Source organism: Onychomys torridus, chromosome 1, assembly GCF_903995425.1.
Source record: "Onychomys torridus chromosome 1, mOncTor1.1, whole genome shotgun sequence".
NCBI lineage: Eukaryota > Metazoa > Chordata > Mammalia > Rodentia > Cricetidae > Onychomys > Onychomys torridus.
The window spans coordinates 128,036,179-128,061,091 of record NC_050443.1 but is presented as its reverse complement, the minus strand read 5'-3'; the positions used below and the strand labels follow the sequence as shown (position 1 = coordinate 128,061,091).

Below are 24,913 nucleotides of genomic sequence, written 5' to 3'. Positions count from 1 at the left end.
ACGGTGTCCGATCTTGCTGCCGAATTGGGAATTGGACCCAGGTCATCTGGAAGAGCAGTCAGTGCTCTTAAACACTGAACCATGCCTCTACTCCCTCCTCTCAACTAGTTAAGAGGAACCAATGGCTTCTGATAGTCTATAGACTTGCCTAATGGTTCATTTTGTTAAGGTCTGTTCCCTTTCCTGGTGGAATGGCAAATTAATTGTCTTGTTTCATTTTGGCAGGTACCTGAGAGGATTAATCTGACAGCAAGACAAAGTGGCTGATCTGACAAAATCTGTTCTCAGGCTCGTTACCAGTTAGTCTCTATTATGTAGTATTCTGCCTGTATGTATGCCTGCAGACCAGAGAGGGCATCATTACAGATGTTTGTGAGCCACCACGTGGTTGCTGGGAATTGAACTCAGGACCTCTGGAAGAGCAGTCATTGCTCTTAACTTGAGCCATCTCTCCAGCCCCCAATTAGTCTTTTTGGCCTCTTAGCAAAGAACTTGTGCGATTCAAAGTTACATGTTGTAATTTTGAATTACTATGCCTAACAGACCCATGAAACCAAAATGCCTCTGATCTACAAGTGAAAGACCCCAGGTCCTGGGACACTTTCGTCTACAAGAGGGCTCCCCCAGAAACCAAGATTCCAAACCAGCAGATGCAATACACAAGGGGAATGTATTCAGCACTGGCGCAAGTGGGCTCTCTGCCCTGGTCAGTCAGAGCCCTGAGTAGTGGTTACAAGCATTTTTAAAGGCAGAAACTACAAAATTAGCATAAGATACCAGGTGCCCCGGGTTTGGCCCAATTTAAAAATCATATATTTCAGCAATCATTTTGTTACGCAAGAAATTTTGTAACACTCTTCGTAAACTCGTTGGCTCAGGGGAGATCTAGGGGGAGCGGTTACTCTGGAGGGGAGTTTGCATAGTTACATGCTTGTGATTGGCTGACATGTAACCTAGCTTGCTGGACTCGCCAGATGGTCCTTATCTTGGGTCCCATTTGGGGAATTTTTAAAGAGACTTATTTTAATCTATAATTACAGAGCTTGCTCCCAAGGCTGACGGCTGGACTCTGAAACTTTTTACTTCCAGGGAGAAGATGGGTCAGTGACTAATGCAAGTTTACAGAAGCAAAGTCAGCAATTTGCAATTGTAAATAAAATGTATCTCTATAATCTTTTTCCTCACAAGCAGATAGTTCCTGAAATGCTGGAAGCTATTGCTTATTAAGGCAGCTAACAAACCCTAAGTAAATGTGATCCATCTGCACTACTGTGCTTGATCCCCTGTGGGCTGGAGGTGGTATGTCAGCAGGATGTTTGCTTGAGCAATCTCTGGGAGGGCCATGAACATGAATGTCCTTGCAGTGGCTCTTTCTACACAAACTGACTAAGTTTCAGTCAATTGTTGGGAACCCCTCACCCACTTAGAAGAGCATGAGCCAAGGACAGAGCCGGGGCTCCAAGTCAGCCCCCTAGCCAGGTAAGTGTGAGGCTAGCCAGCCTCCATGGCAGCAAGGACAGAGCCTAGGACTTGCCCAGGCTTGCTTAAATGTACCTGTAAACCCCAACCAGAAAACTCAATGGCTACAGACCCTCACCCAATTCTATGACAGACTTGGGGTACTCTGCTTGTTTTCCCCTTTGAAAACCCCTCAGAGCTCCAGGCTGCCATCCACCTGCTATTTCTGGACAGCAGCTTTTCAATAAACCCATGTGATCTTGTGGGCGAGGCACTGCCAAGCCTTTAGACCTAATTCCTAGGACCTACACAAACAAACTTTTTTTTAAACAGGGTATCTGTGTAGCTGTGTGCCTTTCCTGGAACTCACTTGGTAGCCCAGGCTGGCCTGGAACTCAGAGATCTGCCTGTCTCTGCCTCCCAAGTGCTGGGATTAAAGGCTTGCGCCACCACTGCCCGGCTCTACCCAAACTTGAAGGACCACCCAATCAATGGCACTCTCAGTACTAAAGAGATGAACCACACCACAAATTCTCAAGAATTTAATTAAGAAAATGAAGACACACAATTCCAAATTGTCAAAATTGTATGTACAGGGAGCAGAGATGTCTTTACATCCTTGAAGATATGGATTCCTGTAAAATAAGTTACAAGTAAGCAAATGTATGCTGAATGCCCAATGCACTCACACCCTCCTGTCTCCAGTGTTAAGGCCCACATGTGGTACACTGACAATACAGCTTGTCTTATCACTGCTGGGTTATTACAGCCTGCCCCCATACTCTGCCAATGATTTGAATGAATGGCTACCTACCATTCACATTACATGCTCCTTATTCTTTCCTCAGACCTGGAAATTAAGAGACAAGCCACCTTATGCTTGTTATCAGCTGACACTTCTCCCCGTCTGTATACAGAAACTCAATCCCTCAGACAGTTCCTTCTGGAACAGTTTTCATCTTCCCCCCAGCCAGCCCCAGTGGGTTCACCTTTTCAGGCTCTGGCGCTAGGACAGGAAGTAAGACATGTGAATGTTTCTTCATGGGGAAATTATAAAGTACACCTTACATGTAAGTTTTCTCACCTCATTCCAGCTTGGCCTTGAGTGAAGACAGGTTATTTCTCTGCAATATAGACCAGAAAGTGGGGCCATTATCCCTATTGCTTAGAAGAAAATTACTTGTAACGGGATCTCATTTTATAGAGATCATGTGCTAACTTAATTTTCATAATTGATCTAGGGTGAGCTCACAACTCAGTAAATACCTTTCTTCACAGCTATCAGACTGGGGCGGTATTCAACTCATCACTGGTGAGCAGGAATTCACTAGATCAAAGTATTGCACAATGATACCATGTATATAATATAGCAAATAGCATTACAAAAGCATATTTACCTGGCATGGTTCCTTGTCTTTAGGCAAGACACCAAATCTGAAACAAGATGGTCCATGTTTAAATCATGCAACAAATTGTTCCCATCTAACCCATCTTTCTGAGAGAATTCAGATTTCCAAGTCTCAACAGCAATCATCAGCCGAACGAGATTCTATGAAAGTCATCATATACGTGAAGTGCCTTTAGGAACTTTGAACCCAATGTTACATGCATGGACACACACTAGTTTTACTCACCTCTGGACCAACAGGCATGCTACTGCTAAGAGAACCTGAGGAGGAAGAACAACCGTTGAACAAAAGGCTGGATACAGGTACCCAGAGACACTCTGCTGTTCAGTTTCTCAGGTGTTCACGTGTTTTCACTGACAGTCATAGTGAGCTAGTTTAATTCATCATAGAAACTGCCTTACTTGAACAAACCCCATTCAAAGGAAAAAAAAAAAAATCAACTAACCTCTGAATGCTGGAGATTCGCGATATACAGGAATACTCGCCCCCTGAATCAAGAAATTTAATTAGATCAGCATTTCCCTGTGTTGCCCTGGAACTAGAGATCCACCTGCCTTTGCCTCCTGAATGGTGGGATTAAAGGTGTGCACCACCACCGTGCCAAAGTATCTTACTATTCTTAACAGCCAGGAACTCCCTAAATACAGCGTGTTATTCTTTGGTTCCCATGGAACCAATTCTCTTCCATGCTGTTACCCAACTGGCAAAATATTGAGCACTGACTTGGATTGTGTGTACTTAAAGTACCTAGGAGAAATTTAGAGGCAAAGAAACAAGGTGGTTGAGAGATGGCTCAGAGGTTAAGAGCAATGTCTGCTCTTCCAGGTCTTGATTTCAATTCCCAGGGACTACACCACATGGTGGCTTCCAATCATTCATAATGAGAGCTGGTGCCTTCTGGCCAAAATAACACTGTACACATAATAAAAAACCCCAGAAAATTACTGTTAAAGGAGGGCTTGCTTTGGTGACAAAACCCATTAGTTACGTTAGCTAAACAAGCTCAACTTCATTAATAAAGAAAATGACCTCACCTTTCGACAAATCATCAATCAGGATAACCTGGGAATGAGTAACAAGCAGTTATTTTCAACCGTCAAGACGGACCAAAATTCCTCCAATACCACTAACTGCCATCAGAACTCTAACATGCTATTAATTCACACCTTCACAGAGCATCAGGGCATTGACTCAAATCATCTGACAGTGACGGTTTTTTTAAAGAACTTAGTAAGATGGCACTCTCTATAGTAGCGCACACAAGCACTAAGAGGGCACGGTGCTGCTTTAAGGCTTTACTCATGAGTACTTTCCAGTGGTGAGAGTGCCCTAGCCTCATTAGGACAATTACCTGTATTCATCCTGGGATGTAGTTTGAGTTTCTCAGAATCGAGTTCCAGTACGCTGGACACAGAAAGACCAAATCATTACTTAATCACAGCCGCCCTGGCACCCTCTCCATCCATTTCCAGCCCACTTTTCAGTAGAAAGATGACATCACTAGAATTCAGCCATATGCTTGTCGTTTACATTCATCATTAAGTGGTCATTTAAATGTGCTCCCTCTTAAGTGTGCAAAACTATGTTTACCCACCTTGACTACCAGCATAGCGTCCTATTTGTAAGCATGTCCTAGCCTGGCTCCAAAGTGTAAAATCCGATGAGATTAGCCATATCTGAGTCAGAAAGAAAGAAAACACCTCAGTAACAGACCTTACTCCAAACCAAACCTAAATGTCTGCTGCAGACTGTGCTACTCAGAAAAAATTTCTCCTTTCTCCACTACACCATCAGAAAGAGAGAGTTCAGGTTTTAAATCATCCCTGCAGCACAGTTATATAGTACAGCCAGCAAATCGGAGACCAACAAAAGTAGAGCCATAAGCACCTACCTTAAAGTGAGCGCACACTCCCATTCCTCCGTACGCAATCACGTTCCCAAATCTACAAAGACATGTTAGCATTCCATTACTTCTACACCACTTTAGAAGACCTGGCTGGGCGGGGGCAGGTCTTAGGGCCAGCCTCCTCAGAGTTACTTATCCTCACGGAAATCAGTACAGGTCTGTGAAAAGGTGCTCATCATAGAGGATGGCCCTGCACCGCCGCCACCATTTTGTCCTTCACAAAGCCCTGCTTGTGCCAAGGTCTTGAAGAGCCCCAAACGTCACTAACCTCCCAGCCCCAGTTACGTAAGTTAAACAGGATCACGTCTGGGAAACGCTATGTTCACGCGTGCGCTCAGAAGAATTAATAACCACTAGGAATAATTCTTTCACGAGGGAAAGCCAGACGTGATAGCACACGCCTTTAATCACAGCAGCGGCAGATGCCTCTGAGACCGCAGCCCGCCGCGGATACTGAGACAGACAGGTGGGTAAAAGACAAGATTAAACTAACGTGGAAACCACACTCACCAAGACCGGCGGAAAAATGAGACCGAGCAGAACAATGCACGTCCCTTAAATACGATTTCGCAGAGGCCCACGGGATTTGGAGGCGGGACTAGGAGGGACGCACGCGCTTACGTAAACGACGTGCGGGCCGGGGGAATTGTGGGTACAGGGTTCCGCTAAAGCGCGTTAAGAGCGCTCCGCCTTGAACTTGTGGCGCGAAAAGAGGCGCAGGCGCTGTAGCGGAGTGCGGCGTCACGCCCTCGGCGCTGCGGCTAGGCGGTTCCAACCCATTGCAGATGAGACGTCATCGCTTGAGGTTTGGCTTCGTATGCACGGCGGCCTGACTGTCTGGGTTTCGGCCACTGTGCCCATACCTTTACGTGAACCCATGCCCTCAAGATAAAGATCCATCGCTATGGATCCCGAACCTAATGAACACTCCACCGGCGGCGTCTCGGTTTCCCGCCAGCCGCCCAGCAAGCAGACGGGGCCTGATGTCCAGGCTGTCAGCGCAGGGGGCGACTCAGGTACTGGGCCCCTGGCTGAGCTCGGTTGGAGATCCCTTGCATGGAGCCGTTTAAGGAAACAAAATCAGGCCTCGAAGCCCCGCGTCATTCTGGAGACAGATTTTTGGTTTTTGGTTTTTGACCCTCCGTGTTTTGCTGTCTAGTCTGTTTTCTCCATGATCTTGGCCCGAATGAAGTAGGGCCAACATTAGGAGTCATTTATGGAGCATGTTGCATGTTTTTGTTCTTAAACAGTGCTATAGATTAAACCTGAGACTACATGCATGTGTAGACAAGCGCTCTACTACTGAGTCTGATACCTCTCCACACAAATGGGCTTATTGTTTCAAGCACCCTATATTGTCCACAATACCAAGAGGTAGGGACATCGACAACCCTCATTTTATACATAGGTAGTCTTATATCTAAGAGCTCTGGGTGGAGGTTCTTAAAATTTAACAATTATCTAGGTCACAGTTAGCTATAGATTGGTTATTGAGACTATGCAGCAACATCATCACATCATTAGTCATTTATAGCAAACATCTATGTGCATATGCTTTCGTTGTAGTGGTTCTAATGCATGACTTAATTTAATAATCCTGCTATTCAAGATGGAAGGTGTTAAGGTAAAGTCATAGATGAGGAACCTGAGGCCTAAAGAGATTAAGCTGAACGTTACCCAAATAAGCAATATCAGATCCAAGGTATAAATCCAGACAGCTTGATTCCAAAACCATCGCTGGTTGCTCTTGAAGCAGACCCTGGTTCATTTCACAGCTATCTGCAATTCTAATATCCACATCTAGCCTCTAAGGGCATCTGGTACACATGCAGTACTTATACATGCGTGCAGGCAAAACACTCAAATACCTAAAATAAATAAATTTAAAATTTAATAAAAAAAGATGCTGGGCACTTTGATACATGCTTTTAATCCCAGCACTAGGGAGGCAAAGTTGAGGCCAGCATATTCTACATAATAAGTTCCAGGCCAGCCAGGGCTACATAGTTGAAACCTTTTGTCTTGAAAAACCAATAAATAAATAATAAATAAATAAATTATAAATTAATTAAATAGTTCTTGACCCATGTCAAGTGACTCACAACTGCCCATAATTCCATTTCCAGTGGATCCAACTGGCCTTTGAGGGCACTTGTATTCATGTGCAGAGACTCGTGTGTACACACAATTGAAAAAAATAAATTTTTTTGAGACAGGGTCTCTACATAGCCCTGGTTGTCCTGGAACTCATTATGCAGAACCAGCCTTGAACTTAAAGAGATTCTTCTGCTTCTCCTTCCCAAGCACTGAGATTAAAGATGTGCACCACCATGCCAGGCTCATAATTTTTTTTAAGATTTATTTATTTATTATGTATACAGTGTTCTGTCTGCATGTATGCCTGCAGGCCAGAAGAGGGAGCCAGATCTCATTACAAATGGTTGTGAACTACCATGTGGTTGCTGGGAATTGAACTCAGGACCTCTGGAAGAGCAGTCAGTGCTCTTAACCTCTGAGCCGTCTCTCCAGCCTTCATAATTTTTTTTTTTTTTTTTTGAGCTGAGGATCGAACCCAGGGCCTTATGCTTGCTAGGCAAGCACTCTACCACTGAGCTAAATCCCCAACATCCCCTCCCTTTTTTTTTAAAGAACAGTTTGAGAGTACACTTCAAGTGGCAATGGACTGGACAGAAACTACCATACCTGTGTGCATCTCATCTTGATGCTTTTGCATGTAGTTCTGTTTGCATGATAATTTGTGGAGCAAGCAAATACACAGTAATAGATAAATAATCTTTGGGCCTGCTTATCTTTCCTTGTGACCCTGTCCACTGGAAAAAGGATAGTCTTTTCCCTAGTTGTCACATGAAAACTTAATACCACAGATAAACTATGTCTCCTAGCAGGCCAGAAGCCATTGATTTAAATTTACTATTTTTGTTTTATGAGTATGACTGTTTCGCCTGCATGCATGTATGCGGATTACATGTGAGCCTGGAACTCACAGTGGCACTGGGTCCCCTGAAACTGGAGTTAGAATGCTTGTGAACTACCGTGTGGGTGCTGGCAGCTGAACCTGGAGCAACAAAACATCTTGACCACTCTTCAATCCCCAGTAATTTTTTTTGTTTTGTTTCAGATTTATTTATTTTATGTCTGTGTTTTGCCTCTATACAAGTGTACCATATGTGTGCCTAGTGCCCAAATAGGCTAGGAGAGGGTGGTACCATGACATATAGCTAGAGCCTATTGGTGAAATTATTAAGGCCACTCCACATAGTTAAAAGGGAGGTTTATTTTGTGGGGTACTTACAAATGAAGGGATAGGTTGTAGGGTCTGGCAAAGGTATGGCGCAGTCCGACGGTGTTCTCTAGAGAACTCTGCTCGGTCTACCTCCTGCGTCCAGCATCCAGGGTCCTGGAACCAAGCAAGGCCTCTCCTCTCGATCCTGGGTCTTCAGCTTCCTCCCTTAGCCCCGCCTTGTGGGCGTGACCATTACTGAAGCCTCAATGGGGGTTGGAACTTCCAGGCCAAGGCTGGGATGGCTATCTACTACAAGAGCCCACCCCCCTTTTTTCCTTTCTTTTGACCTGGCTAGGCTAGCCTTTGTTTCCCTGGCTGGAGGACTGCAAGCCAGCACCACCACAAACAATTTTATATGTGTGTTTAGCCTGCATGCATGTCTGTGCACCATGTGCATGCAGTCCATAGAGACTAGATGAGGTACTTGGATCCTGTGAGGCTGGAGTCAACCGATGGCTGTGAGCTGCCATCTAGGTGCTATGAACTGAACTAGGGTCCTCTGGACAAGCAGTTGGCGCTCTTAACCACGGAGCAATTTCTCCAGTCTCCTTCTTTCCTCCCTCCCTCCCTCCCTTCCTCTCTCCCTCCCTCCCTCTTTCTTCCTTTCTTTTTCTTTTTTCTTTTGGATTTTTCAAGACAGGATTTCTCTGTGTAACAGCCCTGGCTGTCCCGGATCTCCCTCTGTAGAGCAGGCTGGTCTCTAACTCACAGAGATCCGCCTTCCCCTGCCCCCTGAGTGCTGGGATGTGCCACCACCTCCCGGCTATTTTTTTTTTTTTTAATATGGGTTCTGGAGTGTTTATAACAGGGCTAAAGTGATAGCTCAGGAGTTAAGATCAAATGCTGTTCTTTTAGAGGACCCAAGCTCAGTTCCTAACACCCATGTTGTGTCATTTACAGCCACCTGTAACTCCAGCTCCAGGGAATATAGCCCCCCTCTTCTGGCCTCCTTGGGCATTTACACATATGTGGTATATATTTACACAGAATTACATAAATTAAAGTTAAAAAGAAAACAAAAGCAACCGAAACAAAATAATTCCATATGAGAAAAGTGAATATTATATTAAATTACCCCAAATCACTACCTGGCTACTGGGGCAGAGCTGTTACTTAGGTACTGTAATCTCTACTTTTGACCCATTAAGGAAATTATCCAGATCTTGGGGATATGCAAGAGTGTATTGATGAAAAGCAGGCCACCTTCGTTGGAGATTAACTGTCTAGTAGTAAATATTTGTAACTTTTTTATTGTCTGCTGATTTGGGCATTCTATGACTGCTATATTTGAAAAGGACTCCCACACAGTGGGGCTCCCTTCAGACCCCAGACTAGGCAGAGACCCACCCAAACATCTGTGTTCACAGGTCCTTTATCAAGCAGGGAAGAAATGTTCAAGTGGCCGCTTTCTGATTCAAGCAGAAAAACAGCAGCAAATGACCCTGCAGGTGTCATTCTTAAGAAGAAAAAAAGGAGGGCTGGAGAGATGGCTCAGAGGTTAAGAGCACCGGCTGCTCTTCCAGAGGTCCTGAGTTCAATTCCCAGCAACCACATGGTGGCTCACAACCATCTGTAATGAGATCTGGCGCCCTCTTCTGTATGCATAATAAATAAATATTAAAAAAAAAAAGAAGAAGAAGAAGAAGAAGGGGCTGGAGAGATGGCTCAGAGGTTAAGATCACCGACTGCTCTTCCAGAGGTCCTGAGTTCAATTCCCAGCAACCACATGGTGGCTCACAACCATCTGTAATGAGATCTGGTGCCATCTTCTGTATACATAATAAATAAATACATCTTTAAAAAAAAAGAGGAGAGAGAGAGTAAATAAATAAACATAGAAAAGAAGAAGAGAAAAAGGAGAGGTCTGTGAGGTCTGTGTTCAAATGGGTTAGGATGCAGATAGGGGATGAGGGGGAAGGGGAAGGAGGAAAGGGAGAGGGATATTTGTCTCAGAGGACAAAGAACTGCCTCTGGTTAGAGGGGAGACAGACATGGCACATAAGCTTTGTAAGGGGAAGGGGGAAACCCCATGTTAGGATGAGGTGTTTTATTTTAGTTGGGCATGTTAATTAGGTAAATCAAAGGGGGGTTTTGATTGCTGGGTTTTGGTAGTCAGCCTCAGGAGGAGGAAGTGGCCAAATAAGGGAATAGACCTTGGTGGCTAGCTTTAGGAATATAATCTGATGGTTTTTAGCAAGGCAGAGGGAATGGGGAAGAAGGGCAAGGCCTGCCAGAGCCACATGCTTGAGTGGGCTAATGTCTCTTGTCAATTCTTAGCCTCTACCCCCTAAGTACTGGGATTACAGGTATGTGCCAGGACACCAGTTTTATGAGGTGGTGAGGTTCAAACCCATGACTTGTTTGTTTGTTTGTTTGTTATTTTTGTTTTTTTGAGACAGGGTTTCTCTATGTAACAGCTCTGGCTGTCCTGGAACATGCTTTGTAGAGCAGCCTGGCCTCGAACTCACAGACATCCACCTGCCTCTGCCTCTTGAGTGCTGGGATTATAGGCATATACCACCACTACCTGTCCAAAACTAGGATTTTTTTAATGCTGGCAAGCCTTCTACTAATTGAGCTACATCCCTAGCCTCACCCCTAGTTGTTTGTACGTTTGTTTTAACCATAAACGGTCACACTGCAGTTCTTCCCTTCTAGTTCATTTTTTACTTTGTGGCTAGGGTGTTCAATTCCCAGCACCCCTATGGCAGCTAACAACCATCGGTAATTTCAGTTCCAGGGGATCTGACACACATCTGGTCTCCAAGGACACCAGACATGTACATGGTGCACAGACATACATGCAAACAAAATAAAACCTCTTTAAAAAATTGTCTGAGCTCACCTCTCACCTCCCAGTCCTTTAGTGCTTCCCACTGCCCTCAGGCTGCCGTCCAGCTTGGCTAGCACTGCTGGAAAGAGACCCTGTTCCTTACCAATGTGTTTCTGCCCTAGTTTCCTGCCTGTTGCTGTGATAAAGTACCTTGACAAAAGGCAATTTAGGAGAGAGAGTGGTTTATTATAGCTTACAGTTTCAGGTTACAGTCCATCATTATCAGGAAGGCCAAGAAGAAAAATGAATGGATGCCTTCCTGGTCATCTGTTTGTTTGCTTGTGCTCAGCTCAACTTCACTACTCTGAGACAATTGGGGACCTTGTATGGAATGAGGAATGAAGGATGCCATATACATGGGTTTTGTATTTCTACATCAGTCAGTTAATTTAAGTAAGACAGTCCACCATAGACATGGCTACAGGTCAGACCAATGTGGATAATCCCTCATTGGGACTCTCTTCCCAGGTGATTCCGGGTTATGTCAAGTTGTTAATTAAAGTTGACCGTTTATTTTTTATTTTATTTTTATTATTTATTTATTTAGGTTTTTGAGACAGGGTTTCTCTGTAGTTTTGCACCTTTCCTGGAACTCACTTTGTAGACCAGGCTGGCCTCGAACTCACAGAGATCCACTTGCCTCTGCCTCCCTAGTGCTGGGATTAAAGGCATTCGCCACCACCGCCTGGCTATATATTTTTTTTAAAGATTTATTTATTATGTTGTATACAGTGTTCTGTCTGCATGTATTCCTGCAGGCCAGAAGAGGGCACCAGATCTCATTACAGATGGTTGTGAGCCACCATGTGGTTGTTGGGAATTGAACTCAGGATCTCTGGAAGAATAGTCAGTGCTCTTAACCTCTGAGCCATCTCTCCAGCCCCATTTTTAAATAAATCTTTATTGCAATTGTGTGTGTGTGTGTGTGTGTGCAGGTATGCCACAGTACACATGTAAAGGTCAGAGGGCAACTTTCAGAAATTGTGTCTCTTACTGTATGAGTCCCAGAGATACAATACAGGTCATCTCTATATATGTGAGTCCCAGGGACTAACCACCAGGCTTCAAAGCAAGTGCCTTTACTTGCTAAGCTGTCTCACCAGTTCCCTCCCCCGAGCCTGACCCACCACTCCTACCAGCCACAAAATTCCTGATTTGATCTTATGCAAGTGAATCATCTCCCTATTACCTAGCAGAGTATCAGACACAAATAGGATTCAAGATGTAATTACTGTTTTATTGTTTCAGATGCATAGATGGTAGATAGGTAGAGATAGACAGATGATGGATAGGTATGTATGTGCTAGGTGGCGCTCTAACCACTAAGTTATATACACACATTTGGTTTTTGAGAGCTTGGGCTGCTTTTGAACTCTTACTCCTCGTGCCTCAGTCTCCCTCTATATTTTTTACTGATCCTTTTCCAGTCTCAACTGGCCCTCCATCACTGGTTATTAATCAATGAGCTTGCTGTTAGAGTGCTCATGAATGAATGTTTGGCCAAAGAACAACCTCGTCCCACCTGGTAGCAAGAGGCACTGCCTGCTTGTAGTGGAAAAAGGAAATGTGCAAACGTCTAGGGTGGGGGGGTTCTGTCTGTCTGTCTTAGTTTGTTTTAGGGATCCAACTTGAACATGCTAAACATACACTGTACCACTAAGCTATGCTTCTAATACTATGCATTTATTTTATATTTTACATTTTTGATTTTTTTGTTTTGTTTTTTGTTTTTGTTTTGTTTTTTGAGACAGGGTTCTCTCTGTAGCTTTTGGAGCCTGTCCTGGACTAGCTCTGTAGACCAGGCTGGCCTCGAACTCATAGAGATCCACCCCCCCTCTGCCTCCCAAGTGCTGGGATTACAGGTGTGCGCCGCCGCCGCCGCCGCCACCACCGCCGCCGCCACCACCGCCGCCGCCACCACCACCGCCGCCGCCACCACCGCCGCCGCCACCACCACCCCCGGGCATATTTTTGATTTTTTGAGACAGGGTTTTGTTGCTAGAGAGTTTCTCTCCGGGTCCCGCCAAGCCCCAGCAGTCCCATAGCCCACTTATAAAATAAACACACAGACACTTATATTATTTAAACTGCTCAGCCATTAGTTCAGGTCTACCATTGTCTAGCTCTTACACTTAAACTCAGCCCATTTCTATTAATCTATATGTCGCCATGTGTTCTGTGGCTTTACCTGCTGCTCCCTGGATGGCAGGCTGGTGTCTCCTCCAGACTTCCACCTCCCAGCCTCTCCTGTCTGTTTGTCCTGCCTATCCTATACTTCCTGCCTGGTTACTGGCCAATCAGCATTTTATTTATTCACAACATATAGGACATCCCACAGCAGGGTTTCTCTGTGTAACCCTGGCTTTCCTGGAACTTGCTTTGTAGACCAGGCTGGCCTTGAACTCAAAAAAATCTGCCTCCCTAGTACTGGGATTAAAGGCATGTGCTAGCCGCATTTATTTATTTAATAATATATTTGTGTTTATTTACTTACTTGTGTGAGCAGGTGCCATGTAGCAAGTGTGGAGTTCAGAAGACCATTTTTGAGAGGCATTTCTCTCCTCCACCATGCGAGTCCCGGGATTACATTCAGGTCATACTTGACAGCAGTGGCTTAGCCATCTTCCCAGCCCCAAGTTAATTTTATCTGTATTTTTATGGTTCTGAAGATTGGACACAGGCCTTATGTGTGCTTGGCAAGTGCTCCTACTACTGAGCTACACCGCCAGTCTAATTAATAGACAGAAAAATTAATCAAAAATATTTGTTTATGTGTATGCGTGTTTTTTGCCTGTGTGTATGTTTCTGTACACCATGTGTGTGCAGTGCCCTTGGAGGCCAGGAGAGGACACAGGAGCCCCTGGAACTGGAATTACAGACTGTTTTTAGCTGCCATGTGGGTCCTGGGAATTGAACTCTGGTTCTATGGAAGAGCAGTTATTGCTCCTAACCACTGAGCCATCTCTCCATCCCGGCTGTTATTTTTGAGATCATGTTTCCCTCTGTAGCCCAGGTTGGTTTGGAACTTGTGATCTTCCTGCTTGGGGCTTCCAAAGTGCTAGGATTCCAGGTGTTTCTCACACCAAGCTTCCTCCTACTTAGTTTTTCAAGGCTGTTTCAGAATGTGACTGGCACCCACAAATCCTTCATTTCTTCTTTCGTGTAGTCTATTCAGGACACTCTCTATAGGCGCTTTTTTGCATGATGCATAAATAACGGTTCCAATGGGGGTGTCTAGGCTACCAGGTTTTATTACTTCCAGTTTTTGCTTCGCTTCAGCCTGGAAGAAGCGTTTCATGTTATCCAAGACCTGCGGGGTCTGTGTGACATTGGGATTGATAGAGTCAGACAGTATTCAGCTCCTGATAGGGTTTTCTGTATGTGCTTTGGGTACATGTGATGGATGTGGTGGTTCATTCCCACACACCTGTGCCTCTTCAGTGGCTCAGCTATGTCTCTCCCTTTCTCAGTGTCAGCTCTAGACAGCAGAGGGGCTACCACTAGCTTCTGAATGAGGAAGATGCTCCTCTCAGGAGAGCTTGCCTGCCGGCTTCGGTGTGTGCCTCCTCTGAGCCTTTCCTTGGACTTAGCCCTCACATCATCTACTCCTGGCGTTATCTGTCTATTGTATTTACTTTGTTTTTGTCTTTGCTGTTGCTTGTTTCTGAGTCAGGGTTTCATGAAGCTCGGGCTGGCCTCAAAGTTGCTGTGTCGTTGATGGTACTTTGAACTTCTCCTGCCTCCCCTTTGAGTGTTAAGGTTACAGGCCTGGGCTTCCTGTGTCTGGTTCATGTGGTGGTAGGGACAGAGCCCAGAACCCACTTTCCATGTTTTAAGCAGGCACTTTACCAACTGAGCTACATCCATAGCCCTTCACTTTTCAGTGCCTGTGGTGCTGCAGACTGAACTCTGGGTCTTGCACATGGTAGGTAATTCCCCTCCTTTGAACTGCATTCCCAGCTCTAAAAGTTTAGTCAACACACACTAGCAGGATATGAAGCTCTCTGTTTACCTCTGGAGTCTTGAACTCCTTCTTCTTTTTCCTCTTTCTCTCCTCTCTGTCATGCCAGAGTCTCCTGTAGCCCGGACTTGGCTCACTGTGCTTCTGAGGCTGGCCTTGAACTCCTAATCCTCCTATCTCCAATTCCCAAATGCTTGGATTGTATGCATATACCACCATGCCTGGTACCTCTGGCCTCTTTCTCTATAGTCTTTTTTCCTGTCCTCCATTGCTACCATTTTGTTTTAGTTTGAACAGTAACAAGACTTAGTTTGCTTTTACACAAACCACTTCATCTTGATATAGTGGTGCTTAACTTTGTTTACTTGCTTCTAAGAAGGGAAGAGTGGGTTTGAATCCTACAGTTCATCCACTCATTTACCAAACATGTGTGAAGGGCTTAGAGGACAGTGCCTGAGAAGACAAACTGATTGACAAATAGCATAAGGCTCTCACCAGTTCTCTTCAAGGGCAGACACTTAGACAAGGAAGCAGAGACAACAATGGTGGGCCCTGGATTGCAGCAGTGATAAAGACAGGTGGAGAGAAAGTCACTCCAGGTAAGTGCTCTCTCTCACAGCAGGGCAACAGCATATACAAGAGGCATACGGCTGGAAACACCCTGTGTCTTATGAGATTGGCCGGTGCTGGAAAGTTGGTGTGGCTGGACAGTAGTGATTGGGAAGCTGTGCTGGGTGAAAAGATTGAGGAGGTGAGTTCGCTTCTCTAAGACAGTTAGGAAGTGATTTCTGCCATCTTGACCTGTGGGGGCTGGGAGATGCTATGTTACCTTAAAATTTTGTTTGTGAGCATGTAGAGGTCAGAGGACAACTTTTGGGAGTCAGTTCTCTTTCCACCATGTGGATTGAACTTAGATTGTCAGGCTTGGCGGACAAGCACATTTACCAGATGAACATGCCATGTTTCTAGGAGCATTCCATCGAACCATCTCAAGGATGCTTCTGCTTACACGGCTCCTCAAACCTGGAGCTTCCATGCTGAGTATAAGTCTGTCCTGAACCTCTCTTATCTGGCATGCCCAGGGCAAGGTAGACCTCTTATCATCTGTGAACACTGGCATGAAACCTAACCTTTACTCACGTTGCCTCTTCCTAGGAGCTGATATGTAGGCTTTTCTCTAGAGAGGCTGGGGAGGACTTTTGGGAATTTGAAAGGCAGGTAATGAGACGTTTCACACCCCTTTCTACTGTTCAGATCTTGGCTTCTGCTTTCTTCCAAATATATAGCAATCTTGGCTGCCAGCCTAGGTGGGAGAGGGAGAAAGGACCCGTTTCCTTAAGCTCCTCTCTGAAAATAACTCAACTGGCTGTAAAGAACAAGATGTTCCTGAGAGTGTTGCCACCTCCTAGTGTTGATGTCCAGTTGTCCCTGCTGTGAACTCAGTCCGCCCCATTTACCTTTCCTCTTGCTAAGGACCTCTTGGAGGGAATTTGGGAAGCTTCCAAAGTGTGAGGGAACTAAACTGCCTCCAAGGGCCTAGCACAGTCAAGTAGGAAGCCTGGCCCACTGGAGGGTTTGAGAGTACTGGAAGGTGAGTAAGAGTCAGAACACCGTGGATATTCAGAGTGCCTGAATGCCTTGGAATGTTGGTCACAGCCCCGTTAGTCTCTTGTGGGTGTCTGATGCCCAGGTGCCCAGCATTCGCTCACTAGTAGCTAAGGTAGGATAAGAAGGGTAGTGTCCACTTCCACTGCGTTCTCGACTGCAGATTAATCTTAGATCAGGGAGAAGAACGGAGTAGAGTTAGTTCTATGCAATTGATGAACAGAAGATTGGAGTGGGTGCTCAGTCAATAGTTGCTGCCTGAGGAATTAAATTCAGAGCCTTGAAAGGTGCGTGGGAGTAAGCCCCGAGGGAGAATCCAGGACCTGAGCTGAGACTTCGCCCTGAGTCTCAGAAGACAAGACCTGGTGTGGGAAAGCAGAGGTGGCATGTAGTTGCCTCAGTGTGCAAGGGTCTGGGTGAAGTTGGAGAGTCCGGGGTTAGCCGAGTCCTGCCTGGGGCGAAGGCATGATAGGTGTGGATGGGGATGGGTGCCATCCTGCTGAGAGGAGGGAGGCCTTGCAGGGGTGGTGCCTGAGGGTCGGAGGAGGGGCTTTGGAACTTGGTCGGGACGAATTAGAGTTTGTTATGCTGTAAGTGATTGACTACGTGTTCAGTTTCCCCAGACTCTGGCCGGAAGAAGCGCTAGGGATAGAGGTTCAAGCGGCGAGGCTGCACACTGTAGCTGCTGGAGTCGAGAAAGTATTTCACGGCATCCCTTTAAGGGGCGGACTAGGGCGGAGCTCCCGGGTCACTTCCCCGCCGCGGTCCCGCCCGGCGGCAGAAGCAGTTAGGAAAGCTGAGCCCGCCTCACAATCGTGGGACAGCTCTCTGTACTCGGAGGTCCAGGCGGGATTCGAGCCCCACTGACCACAAGCCGTGTCGTGTCCCTCGATCTGCAGGCACCATGAGCCAGGACACCGAAGTGGACATGAAGGAGGTGGAGCTGAACGAGATAGAACCCGAGAAGCAGCCTATGAATGCCGCGGCCGGGGCGGCGGCAGGGGAGAAGAACGGCCTGGTGAAGATCAAGGTGGCCGAAGACGAGGCGGAGGCCGGGGCCAAGTTCACAGGCCTGTCCAAGGAGGAGCTGTTGAAGGTAGCCGGCAGCCCGGGCTGGGTGCGCACCCGCTGGGCGCTGCTGCTGCTCTTCTGGCTCGGCTGGCTTGGCATGCTGGCGGGCGCCGTGGTCATCATCGTTCGGGCGCCGCGCTGCCGTGAGCTGCCGGTTCAGAGATGGTGGCACAAGGGCGCCCTCTATCGCGTCGGCAACCTTGAGGCCTTCGTAGGCCCGAACGAGGGCGGCCTAGCCGGTGAGTGGGGTGCACACCCTCATCCCCTCTCCATGTGCCCTCGTTTAACCGGGCCGTCTGCTGCTCTCCTCCCTCCTCTCCCTCTCTGGACGGACTCAGATGGTTCTCCGCTGCTCCCTGTGTTCTGAGATCACTCCCTGGCCAACAGTGACTCCTTCCTTTCTTTAAAAACCAAACTCTAACCTACCCTCCTTCTTCCTGAGGGTGGCTGACTCAGCATCCCCCCCCCCCCACAACCACGAGGCGCCTGAGCTAGTTCAAACCAGTTTCTGAAGTAAAGTGCGAGTCTCCTTGCGTCAGCCGCTTTGTCTCGTGATCCAGCCCCCTTAGAGGGAGTGGGGAAAGTGGGGGGGAATGTGGAGGCCTGAGGCTTCTCATGCCTCACTGGTTAACTCATCCTTCTCCTCCTTGTAGGTCTGAAGAAGCATCTGGACTACTTGAGCACCCTGAAGGTGAAGGGCCTAGTGTTGGGCCCGATTCACAAGAACGAGAAGGATGAAATCAATGGAACCGACTTGAAACAGATTGACCCCGCTTTAGGCTCTCAGGAAGAATTTAAAGACCTCCTGAAATCTGCCAAGAAAAAGAGTAGGTCTTTCCAAGGAAGCAGAAGGGTTTGGCATTCTGGCCGAGAAGCAGGACAGAAGTTGTTTTTTTTTTTTAAATCTTGTTTACTCCTGACTGGTTCAGAGTGTTTCTAGGGCAGGCACAGGAGAGATTTGTTACGATTCACACTAAACGGTCCGCTTACTCTGTTCTCTTCTTGGCTGGGTGATTTTTTATTTATCTATTTTTGTTTTGGTTTTGAGGTAGGGTCTCAACTCTGCTTGGTTGGCTGGTACCTTACCATGTAGACCAGGCTGGATGCAAGTTGACAGAGCTCTAGGTCTCCAGTGCTAGGCTTCAGTGTGCCAGCATGGCTGGCCGAAATCAATGGCTTTTAAGTTTATAAAGTGGATTCTTTGTGTGTAAGAGATTCAACTGTTGTTTTATAACTCAATAAGGAGGGCTGAGAATGTTGGTAAGAGTGCTTGCCTAGTATCCAAGAAGTCCTGAGTTTGATTACCCAGCACAATGTAAAACACATCGAAGCGTATACCTATAATCTCAACACTTGGGAGGTAGATGCAGGAGGCTATCCTCAGCCAGTCAGCCCATACACATAAAGCTCTGTCTCCAGGGAAAAAAAGAAAGACACCAAAACCTCAATATGGAAACATGTTGAAAGACTTCTTGAGGGGGGCCCAGGTCCTGTAGCTCAAACTTAATTGCTCCATTGTAAAATTGACTGAGGGGTTTGATGGGGTTCCTACAGGCCCAGGATACAAACTGTACATAGGTGCACTTAGTAGCCTTCTGTTGAGGTTCCTTGCTTCTCCTTCTCACCCCAAAGGATTTCTCTCAACTGGTTGTTATTCTAGGCATTCACGTCATTTTGGACCTCACTCCCAACTACCGGGGCCAGAATGCATGGTTCCTCCCTGCTCAGGCTGACATTGCAGCCGCCAAAGTGAAGGTGAGTTTTATGGTTGGTGGCAGACTGTGGATTAGTTTGCAGCAAGCCTTGTGTGTGCACTTAGCAAGGTTCTCATAATCAGGAATACCTCCTCCCATGGCCTGAAGGATAGGCCCACGGTGCACAGTGTTTTGTCTTGTTTCTTTTCTGACTGCTTTTTGTGTGTGTGTGTTTCCTTTACTCTAGAAGCAAAGCCATGCCAGGAAGGGAATTGCTCAGATGTTAGTCTGGAAGTTTGATTTTTCTCCTTGTGATAGGAAGTCTTTTCTTTCTCTGTGGGAATCCTGATCTGACTGGTTTCCCAGTTTTTGTTTGTTATGTTTGGAATGGAGCCCAGTCTGGAATTATAAGTACTGGGATCTTACTATGTATCTGGGATTATGCCAAGTATTTTATTATTTAAAAAATTTTTTAACTGCACTGTGAATTTTTTTTTAAATAGACATGTTTATTTTTTTAATTATTTATTTTTATTTTATGTGCATTGGTGTTTTGCTTGCATATATGTCTGTGTGAGGGCATCAGATCCCCTGTATCAGAAGTTACAGACAGCTGTGATCTGCATGTGTGTTCTGGGAATTGAACCCGGGTCCTCTAGAACAGCACTCTTAATTGATGAGCCATCTCCAGCCCCACTATGAATTTTTTAAATAAGATTTGTTTTTCATGGTGTGAGTATTTTGCCTGCGTGTATGTATGTGCACCATGTGCATGTCTGGTAGCCCAGGAAGCCAAGAAGAGGGTGATGGATCCCCCTGGAGCTGAAGTTAGAAACAGTTGTGAGCTGGCCTGTGGGTGCTAAGAACTGAACCTGGGTCCTCGTAACCACTGAACCATCTCTCTAGACCCCATCCTAAGTATTTTATAGCTTTTAAAAAATTTGTTTTGTAATGTCACAAAATACCTGTTACTGCTGATTTGTGAATGAAGAACGAGACTTCATGTGCTCCAAATTTGAAGTTTCAATGATCTTTTCTAATCTGCCTTTCCTTGTGGTCGTGGTTTAAACTGTATAGCCATCAGGAGGGGGTAAAGTTTCCAGGGTCACCCTAGCTTCTGATGCCTAGGTTTCAGGACACTGGCGCTGCCAGGACAGACATAAAAAAGCAGAGGCAGATGCTGACACTTTGCTGTTAGCTGTGATTCTGAGGGAGGATTTTGGATTCTCAGCACGTGGGTTAGACTCCTGTAATCATCTAGTTTGGCTCTTGCCAGTTGCTTGAATATTTGTGTTTTAGACCTCTGTTGCTGAGGATGACCTTGAATTCCTGATCCTCTTGCCTTCCAAGTGCTGGGGTCTTATGATCAGGAAGTTCAAAGTACTGGAGAAAGCCTGTAGTCCTAGCACTTGAGAGTTGGAGGCTGGAGCATCCGACGTTAAAAGACAGCCTCAGTTATGTAGTGAGTTGGAGACGAGTCTTAAGCCAAAAAGAAGCTACTAGTGATGTTTTCAGGTGGTAGCCTCAGCTGAAGATGGAGAGCGGATGGGAAGGGAAGAAAGGGGGTGTGGTTCTGTGCTTTGTGCCAGTTGAAACCAGGGCTTAAACCTTCAGGCCTGGGCTTGCTCTGCAGAGTTGGCCTCTTTTCAGATGTCTCAACAGCCCTCAGGCTGTGCTTTGAATTTCAAACTTTTCATTCTTGGCGGTGCTCCCACCCGCTCTTGTGGGAGAGCACACACTCTCCAGGCCTCAGGAAACTGGGAGAGGAGTAAGTACATTTGCCTCAGGGTCTTGATGGACATTTTAGGTTCTGTCTCTGCTGTTCCCTGATTAAGATCTTGGCCATGACATCTTGCTTCTCTGAGCAGGTTTCTTCATCTCCAATTTGAGGGACTTTCCATTCTACATACCAAGTGTTAGGTGCTAGAGCTGTGCAAACATATTTTCTCTTGGGCCATTTTTGTAGCTGTTAAAAGTGAAGCTATGTGATTTGCCAAAGGCAAAAATAAAGAATAGAAAAATGCTATTATACACTAAGAGCATACCAAGGGCTAACCTTTGGAGAGAGTGAAACCCTGTTTTGTAGAGGTCTCAGGGAAATTTGAGGTAGGTGAGGGCTTACTTGTGTGTTCATCTTTCTCCTCTATTCTTTTGTCTCCCGCAGGAAGCTCTGACTTCTTGGTTGCAGGATGGTGTGGATGGGTTCCAAGTTCGGGATGTGGGAAAACTGATGGTGAGTGCCCTTTTGGTGAGCCAAAGCTTTGGTGAGAAGAGCGGGTGGGTCTCAGCCAGGGCTAGGTGATATTCTCTATCTGATTCTGCTGTTGTTTTGTTTTGTTTTTTGGTGCTAGGATGCATCCTTATACTTGGCTGAGTGGCAGAATATCACCAAGAACTTCAGTGAGGATAGGTAGGTACCCGACACCCCTGCCTGGCTCGGCCCATTGTGAGAGTCCCTTGGAGAGCTAAGCCCTTAAATGGGAGTTTCCTGGTCTTGAAAACTGCTCACTTTTATTCTTCTCTATGCCTTGTGCTAATGACACTCCTGCCCTTGCTTTGTGCAGGCTCTTGATTGCAGGGACCGACTCCTCTGACCTGCAGCAAATCGTGAGCATACTTGACTCCACCAGCAACCTGCTGTTGACTAGCTCCTATCTGTCAAATTCCAGTTTTACTGGGGAGCATACAGAATTGCTAGTCACTCGGTATTTGAATGCCACTGGCAGTCACTGGTGCAGCTGGAGTGTAAGTACCATGCTTGTTGGGTGTAGGGGAAGATGGAAGGTGGTGTTTGTGGGGTGGAGGTGCTCACAGGCATGTCTTCCTCCAGGTGTCTCAGGCGGGACTCCTGACAGCCTCTGTACCAGCTCAGCTCCTCCGACTCTACCAGCTGCTGCTCTTCACTCTGCCAGGGACCCCTGTTTTCAGCTATGGGGATGAGATTGGCCTGCAGGCAGCTGTCCTTCCTGGACAGGTACCACTTGTGTCTGCCCAGCACAGTGTAGAAAGAGTGTTTGTTTATGTATCACATCTTGGCATCTTGTGGATAGCAGCAGACAGACAACAACCCCGGGGTGGAACTTTGTTAAAATTTTTGTCAGTCATGCTGAGGGCTGTGTGGCAAGTGTATATATTTTAAACAGGGTTTTCCTGTTGTCATATTCACTGTATATCCTGGGCTGGCCTCAGACATCATGTAGCATATTCTCCTGGAGTGGAACTCAGCTGGAGATACAGCTGTTCATGCGTGTGTGTGTGTGTGTGTGTGTGTGTGTGTGTGTGTGTGTGTGTATGGTGTAGGTACATGCACAGAGATCAGCGTACAGCTTGGTGGAGTAAATTCTTGCCTTCAGCCTTTTTGTGGGTTCTGGGGGGTCAAACTCAGGTTGTCAGGCTTGCATGGCAGGTGCTTTTCTATTGAGCCATCTTGCCAGACCAAAGGACTTATTTTTAAAGGTAATGCCTGGTGTTTGGTAATATGTTCAGAATGGAAGCCAGTGTTTTGTTGGGACAGTGGTATTCTGTACCCATTTGATAGGCTCTGAGCCCTCTGGAAACTCATGGTTTAGTGAGAGTCTACACAAGCAGAGAGGTACAGGTGTGGTGCCATGATGAGGTGCTGCCACAAAGTCCTCTTCCAGCAGGAAAAATTTACAAAATGACGAAATGAAAATAAGGAACGGGAGGAAGGGAAGCGGACCCATCCCTTTTTAAAGTCCCACACTTTTTGTTTGTCAGCCTGTGGAGGCCCCATTCATGCCGTGGGATGAATCCAGCCTTTCCCAGATCCCAGGACTCGTAAACGCCAACATGACAGTGAAGGTAAGCAGTTTAGGCCTGACCCTCATGGTGGGTAGGTGGCTTATAAGATGTCCAGTAGACCCCTCACTCCTTCCTTCTGTGCGTCCTTCATTTTCAGGGTCAGAGTGAAGACCCTGGCTCCCTCCTTACCCAGTTCCGGTGGCTGAGTGACCGTCGGGGTAAAGAGCGCTCTCTGTTGCATGGTGACTTCCATGCACTGGCCTCCTCATCTGGCCTCTTCTCCTACATCCGCCACTGGGACCAGAATGAGCGTTACTTGGTGGTGCTCAACTTCCAGGACGTGGGCCTGTCAGCCAGGCTAGGGGCCTCCAACCTCCCTGCTGGCATAAGCCTGCCAGCCAGCGCTAACCTACTGCTTAGTACCAACAGTACCCGGCTAAGCCAAGAGGAGGGCACCTCTCTGAATCTGGAAAACCTGAGCCTGTATCCTCATGAGGGCTTGCTGTTACATTTCCCCTATGTGGCTTGACCCTACCTGTCTAGGACCTACTCTCTTCTCCCCAGGCCTTTTGAATTCTGGGTTTTCTCTCCTCTTTTTTTTTTTTTTTTTTTTTTTTTTAAACTTTTGCAGATTACATATGAGTTCTCACACTGGGTGTTTTTGTCTTCAAATAAAAATCACCCCTGCCTAATGAGGTTGTCTGCTTCATCTCTCGTCAAAGCAGCACTTTCTCTCCCTGTTCTCTCTTGGCCTACCTCCAGTAGTCTCAGCTAGTTCTATACAGCTGCTCCAGCACCTAATTTTTTTTTTTTTTGTTTGTTTGTTTGTTTGGAGGGGGGCAGTTTTGAGACAAGGTTTCTCTGTGTAACCCTAGTGGTCCTGGAACTTGCTCTGTAGACCAGGCTGGTCTCAAACTCAGAGATCTGCCTGCCTCTGCCTCGCTAGTGTGTAGCTCTTAAATTAATCATTCAGGGACCAAGGCAGAGAGGGGCCCTTCCAAAGTTAGCAGCCAGGTGTCTGGGCTGGAGCAGCAGCCACACCTCCCATTGGCTGGTGTCCTGAGGTCTTAGGTGTCACCTGCTTTGCCTTATCTTCCTTAGCTCAGGTCTCTCGCCCTGGTGTCAGTTCTCATTTTTGCCAATTTGTCTCTTCAAGGAAGAAGAGTGGGGTGGGATGACCGGAAGGCTGCCACTGCCAGGGCCTGGGGCTTAGCAGAGAGCAAAGACAAGGCCCTTCATTCAGTGGTGAGGCATCTACCCAGTATGCACTGCACCCTCTGATCCCTCACATCATACCCCACTTCAGAAAAAAGCCAACGAGACGAAACCTTTGCTTCCTTAGGGTATGTAGTCTCTTGTGTGGAGATGGAGAAGAAATAAGGAATGAACATTTTTGTATGATAGTTACTGTGAGTGATCAAAAAGGAAAAAGGGGGCCTGGGGAGATGGCTCAGAGGTGAAGAGCACTGGCTGCCTTGGCAGAGGACCCAGGTTCAGTTCCCAGAACCCACGTGGCAGCTCACAACCATCATTTACTGCAGTTCCAGGGGATCAACACCTGACTTGCCTGTGATTTACATACATATATGCAGGCAAAGCACACAAATAAGGAAAAAACGAAACCATAAAGAGCAAGAGGTTTGGGGTTGGGTTTGTAGGAAGTCCATCCTACCAAGCAGGCGAACTTCTAACCCATGGCCTACCAAGGTATGAGTGTGGCCCAATAAAAAGTCATAAACAGCTGATTACACTTGCTACATTACAGTGTCAAAGGTTAGACATCTGGCAGAGCCGGGAAGCTTTCGGGTATCGGAATGGGAACATGATGGTGCTTGTGTGGCAGGTGTGAAGGAATAAGAAGAACGAAGGTTATTCAGCACGGGGGTGGGCAGGTCACAGAGGGCTTCGTG

General features: G+C 46.5%; 2 protein-coding genes, 1 long non-coding RNA gene and 7 other non-coding genes across 12 annotated transcripts in view; 2 read left to right on the top strand and 8 right to left on the bottom strand.

Moving 5' to 3' along the window:
• LOC118594502 (solute carrier family 22 member 19-like) overlaps positions 1 to 24,913 on the top strand; it is a 703,508-nt gene that overhangs the window by 483,046 nt on the left and 195,549 nt on the right. The gene's annotated exons all lie outside the window — the stretch shown is intronic.
• On the bottom strand, positions 1,986 to 5,357 carry LOC118594689. 2 transcript variants are annotated; one of them, XR_004946403.1, is made up of 11 exons: positions 5,284 to 5,357; positions 4,759 to 4,810; positions 4,462 to 4,543; positions 4,219 to 4,271; positions 3,902 to 3,929; positions 3,313 to 3,355; positions 3,093 to 3,127; positions 2,856 to 2,892; positions 2,543 to 2,582; positions 2,273 to 2,308; positions 1,986 to 2,093 (listed from the first exon to the last, which is right to left on the bottom strand). It is a non-coding gene; the product is annotated as an uncharacterized LOC118594689 (long non-coding RNA). The 2 variants fall into 2 exon arrangements; XR_004946401.1 differs by lacking the exon at positions 5,284 to 5,357 and having other exon boundaries at positions 4,759 to 5,236.
• LOC118576868 lies at positions 2,383 to 2,506 on the bottom strand. Its single transcript, XR_004944066.1, has one exon. It is a non-coding gene; the product is annotated as a small nucleolar RNA SNORD22 (small nucleolar RNA).
• LOC118576867 lies at positions 2,708 to 2,775 on the bottom strand. Its single transcript, XR_004944065.1, has one exon. It is a non-coding gene; the product is annotated as a small nucleolar RNA SNORD31 (small nucleolar RNA).
• Positions 2,959 to 3,027, bottom strand: LOC118576866. The gene has a single exon (XR_004944064.1). It is a non-coding gene; the product is annotated as a small nucleolar RNA SNORD30 (small nucleolar RNA).
• LOC118576861 lies at positions 3,195 to 3,259 on the bottom strand. Its single transcript, XR_004944060.1, has one exon. It is a non-coding gene; the product is annotated as a small nucleolar RNA SNORD29 (small nucleolar RNA).
• On the bottom strand, positions 3,999 to 4,072 carry LOC118576862. Its single transcript, XR_004944061.1, has one exon. It is a non-coding gene; the product is annotated as a small nucleolar RNA SNORD28 (small nucleolar RNA).
• Positions 4,343 to 4,411, bottom strand: LOC118576863. The gene has a single exon (XR_004944062.1). It is a non-coding gene; the product is annotated as a small nucleolar RNA SNORD27 (small nucleolar RNA).
• Positions 4,620 to 4,696, bottom strand: LOC118576865. The gene has a single exon (XR_004944063.1). It is a non-coding gene; the product is annotated as a small nucleolar RNA SNORD26 (small nucleolar RNA).
• On the top strand, positions 5,547 to 23,604 carry Slc3a2 (solute carrier family 3 member 2). The gene is made up of 10 exons (XM_036204374.1): positions 5,547 to 5,789; positions 17,376 to 17,786; positions 18,201 to 18,374; positions 19,208 to 19,302; positions 21,406 to 21,474; positions 21,593 to 21,651; positions 21,806 to 21,986; positions 22,072 to 22,215; positions 22,980 to 23,063; positions 23,161 to 23,604. Exons 1-10 carry the CDS (start codon positions 5,678 to 5,680, stop codon positions 23,530 to 23,532), a joined length of 1,701 nt encoding a protein of 566 aa, XP_036060267.1. The 5' UTR covers positions 5,547 to 5,677; the 3' UTR covers positions 23,533 to 23,604.

What these genes read in the sequence shown, in the direction of transcription:
- Slc3a2 (XM_036204374.1), top strand. Translation starts at nt 5,678, where the DNA reads ATGGATCCCGAACCTAATGAACACTCCACCGGCGGCGTCTCGGTTTCC. An exon ending in CAGCGCAGGGGGCGACTCAG is followed by an intron (nt 5,790 to 17,375) that starts GTACTGGGCCCC and finishes CTCGATCTGCAG; the next exon opens with GCACCATGAGCCAGGACACC. An exon ending in GTCACTGGTGCAGCTGGAGT is followed by an intron (nt 21,987 to 22,071) that starts GTAAGTACCATG and finishes GTCTTCCTCCAG; the next exon opens with GTGTCTCAGGCGGGACTCCT.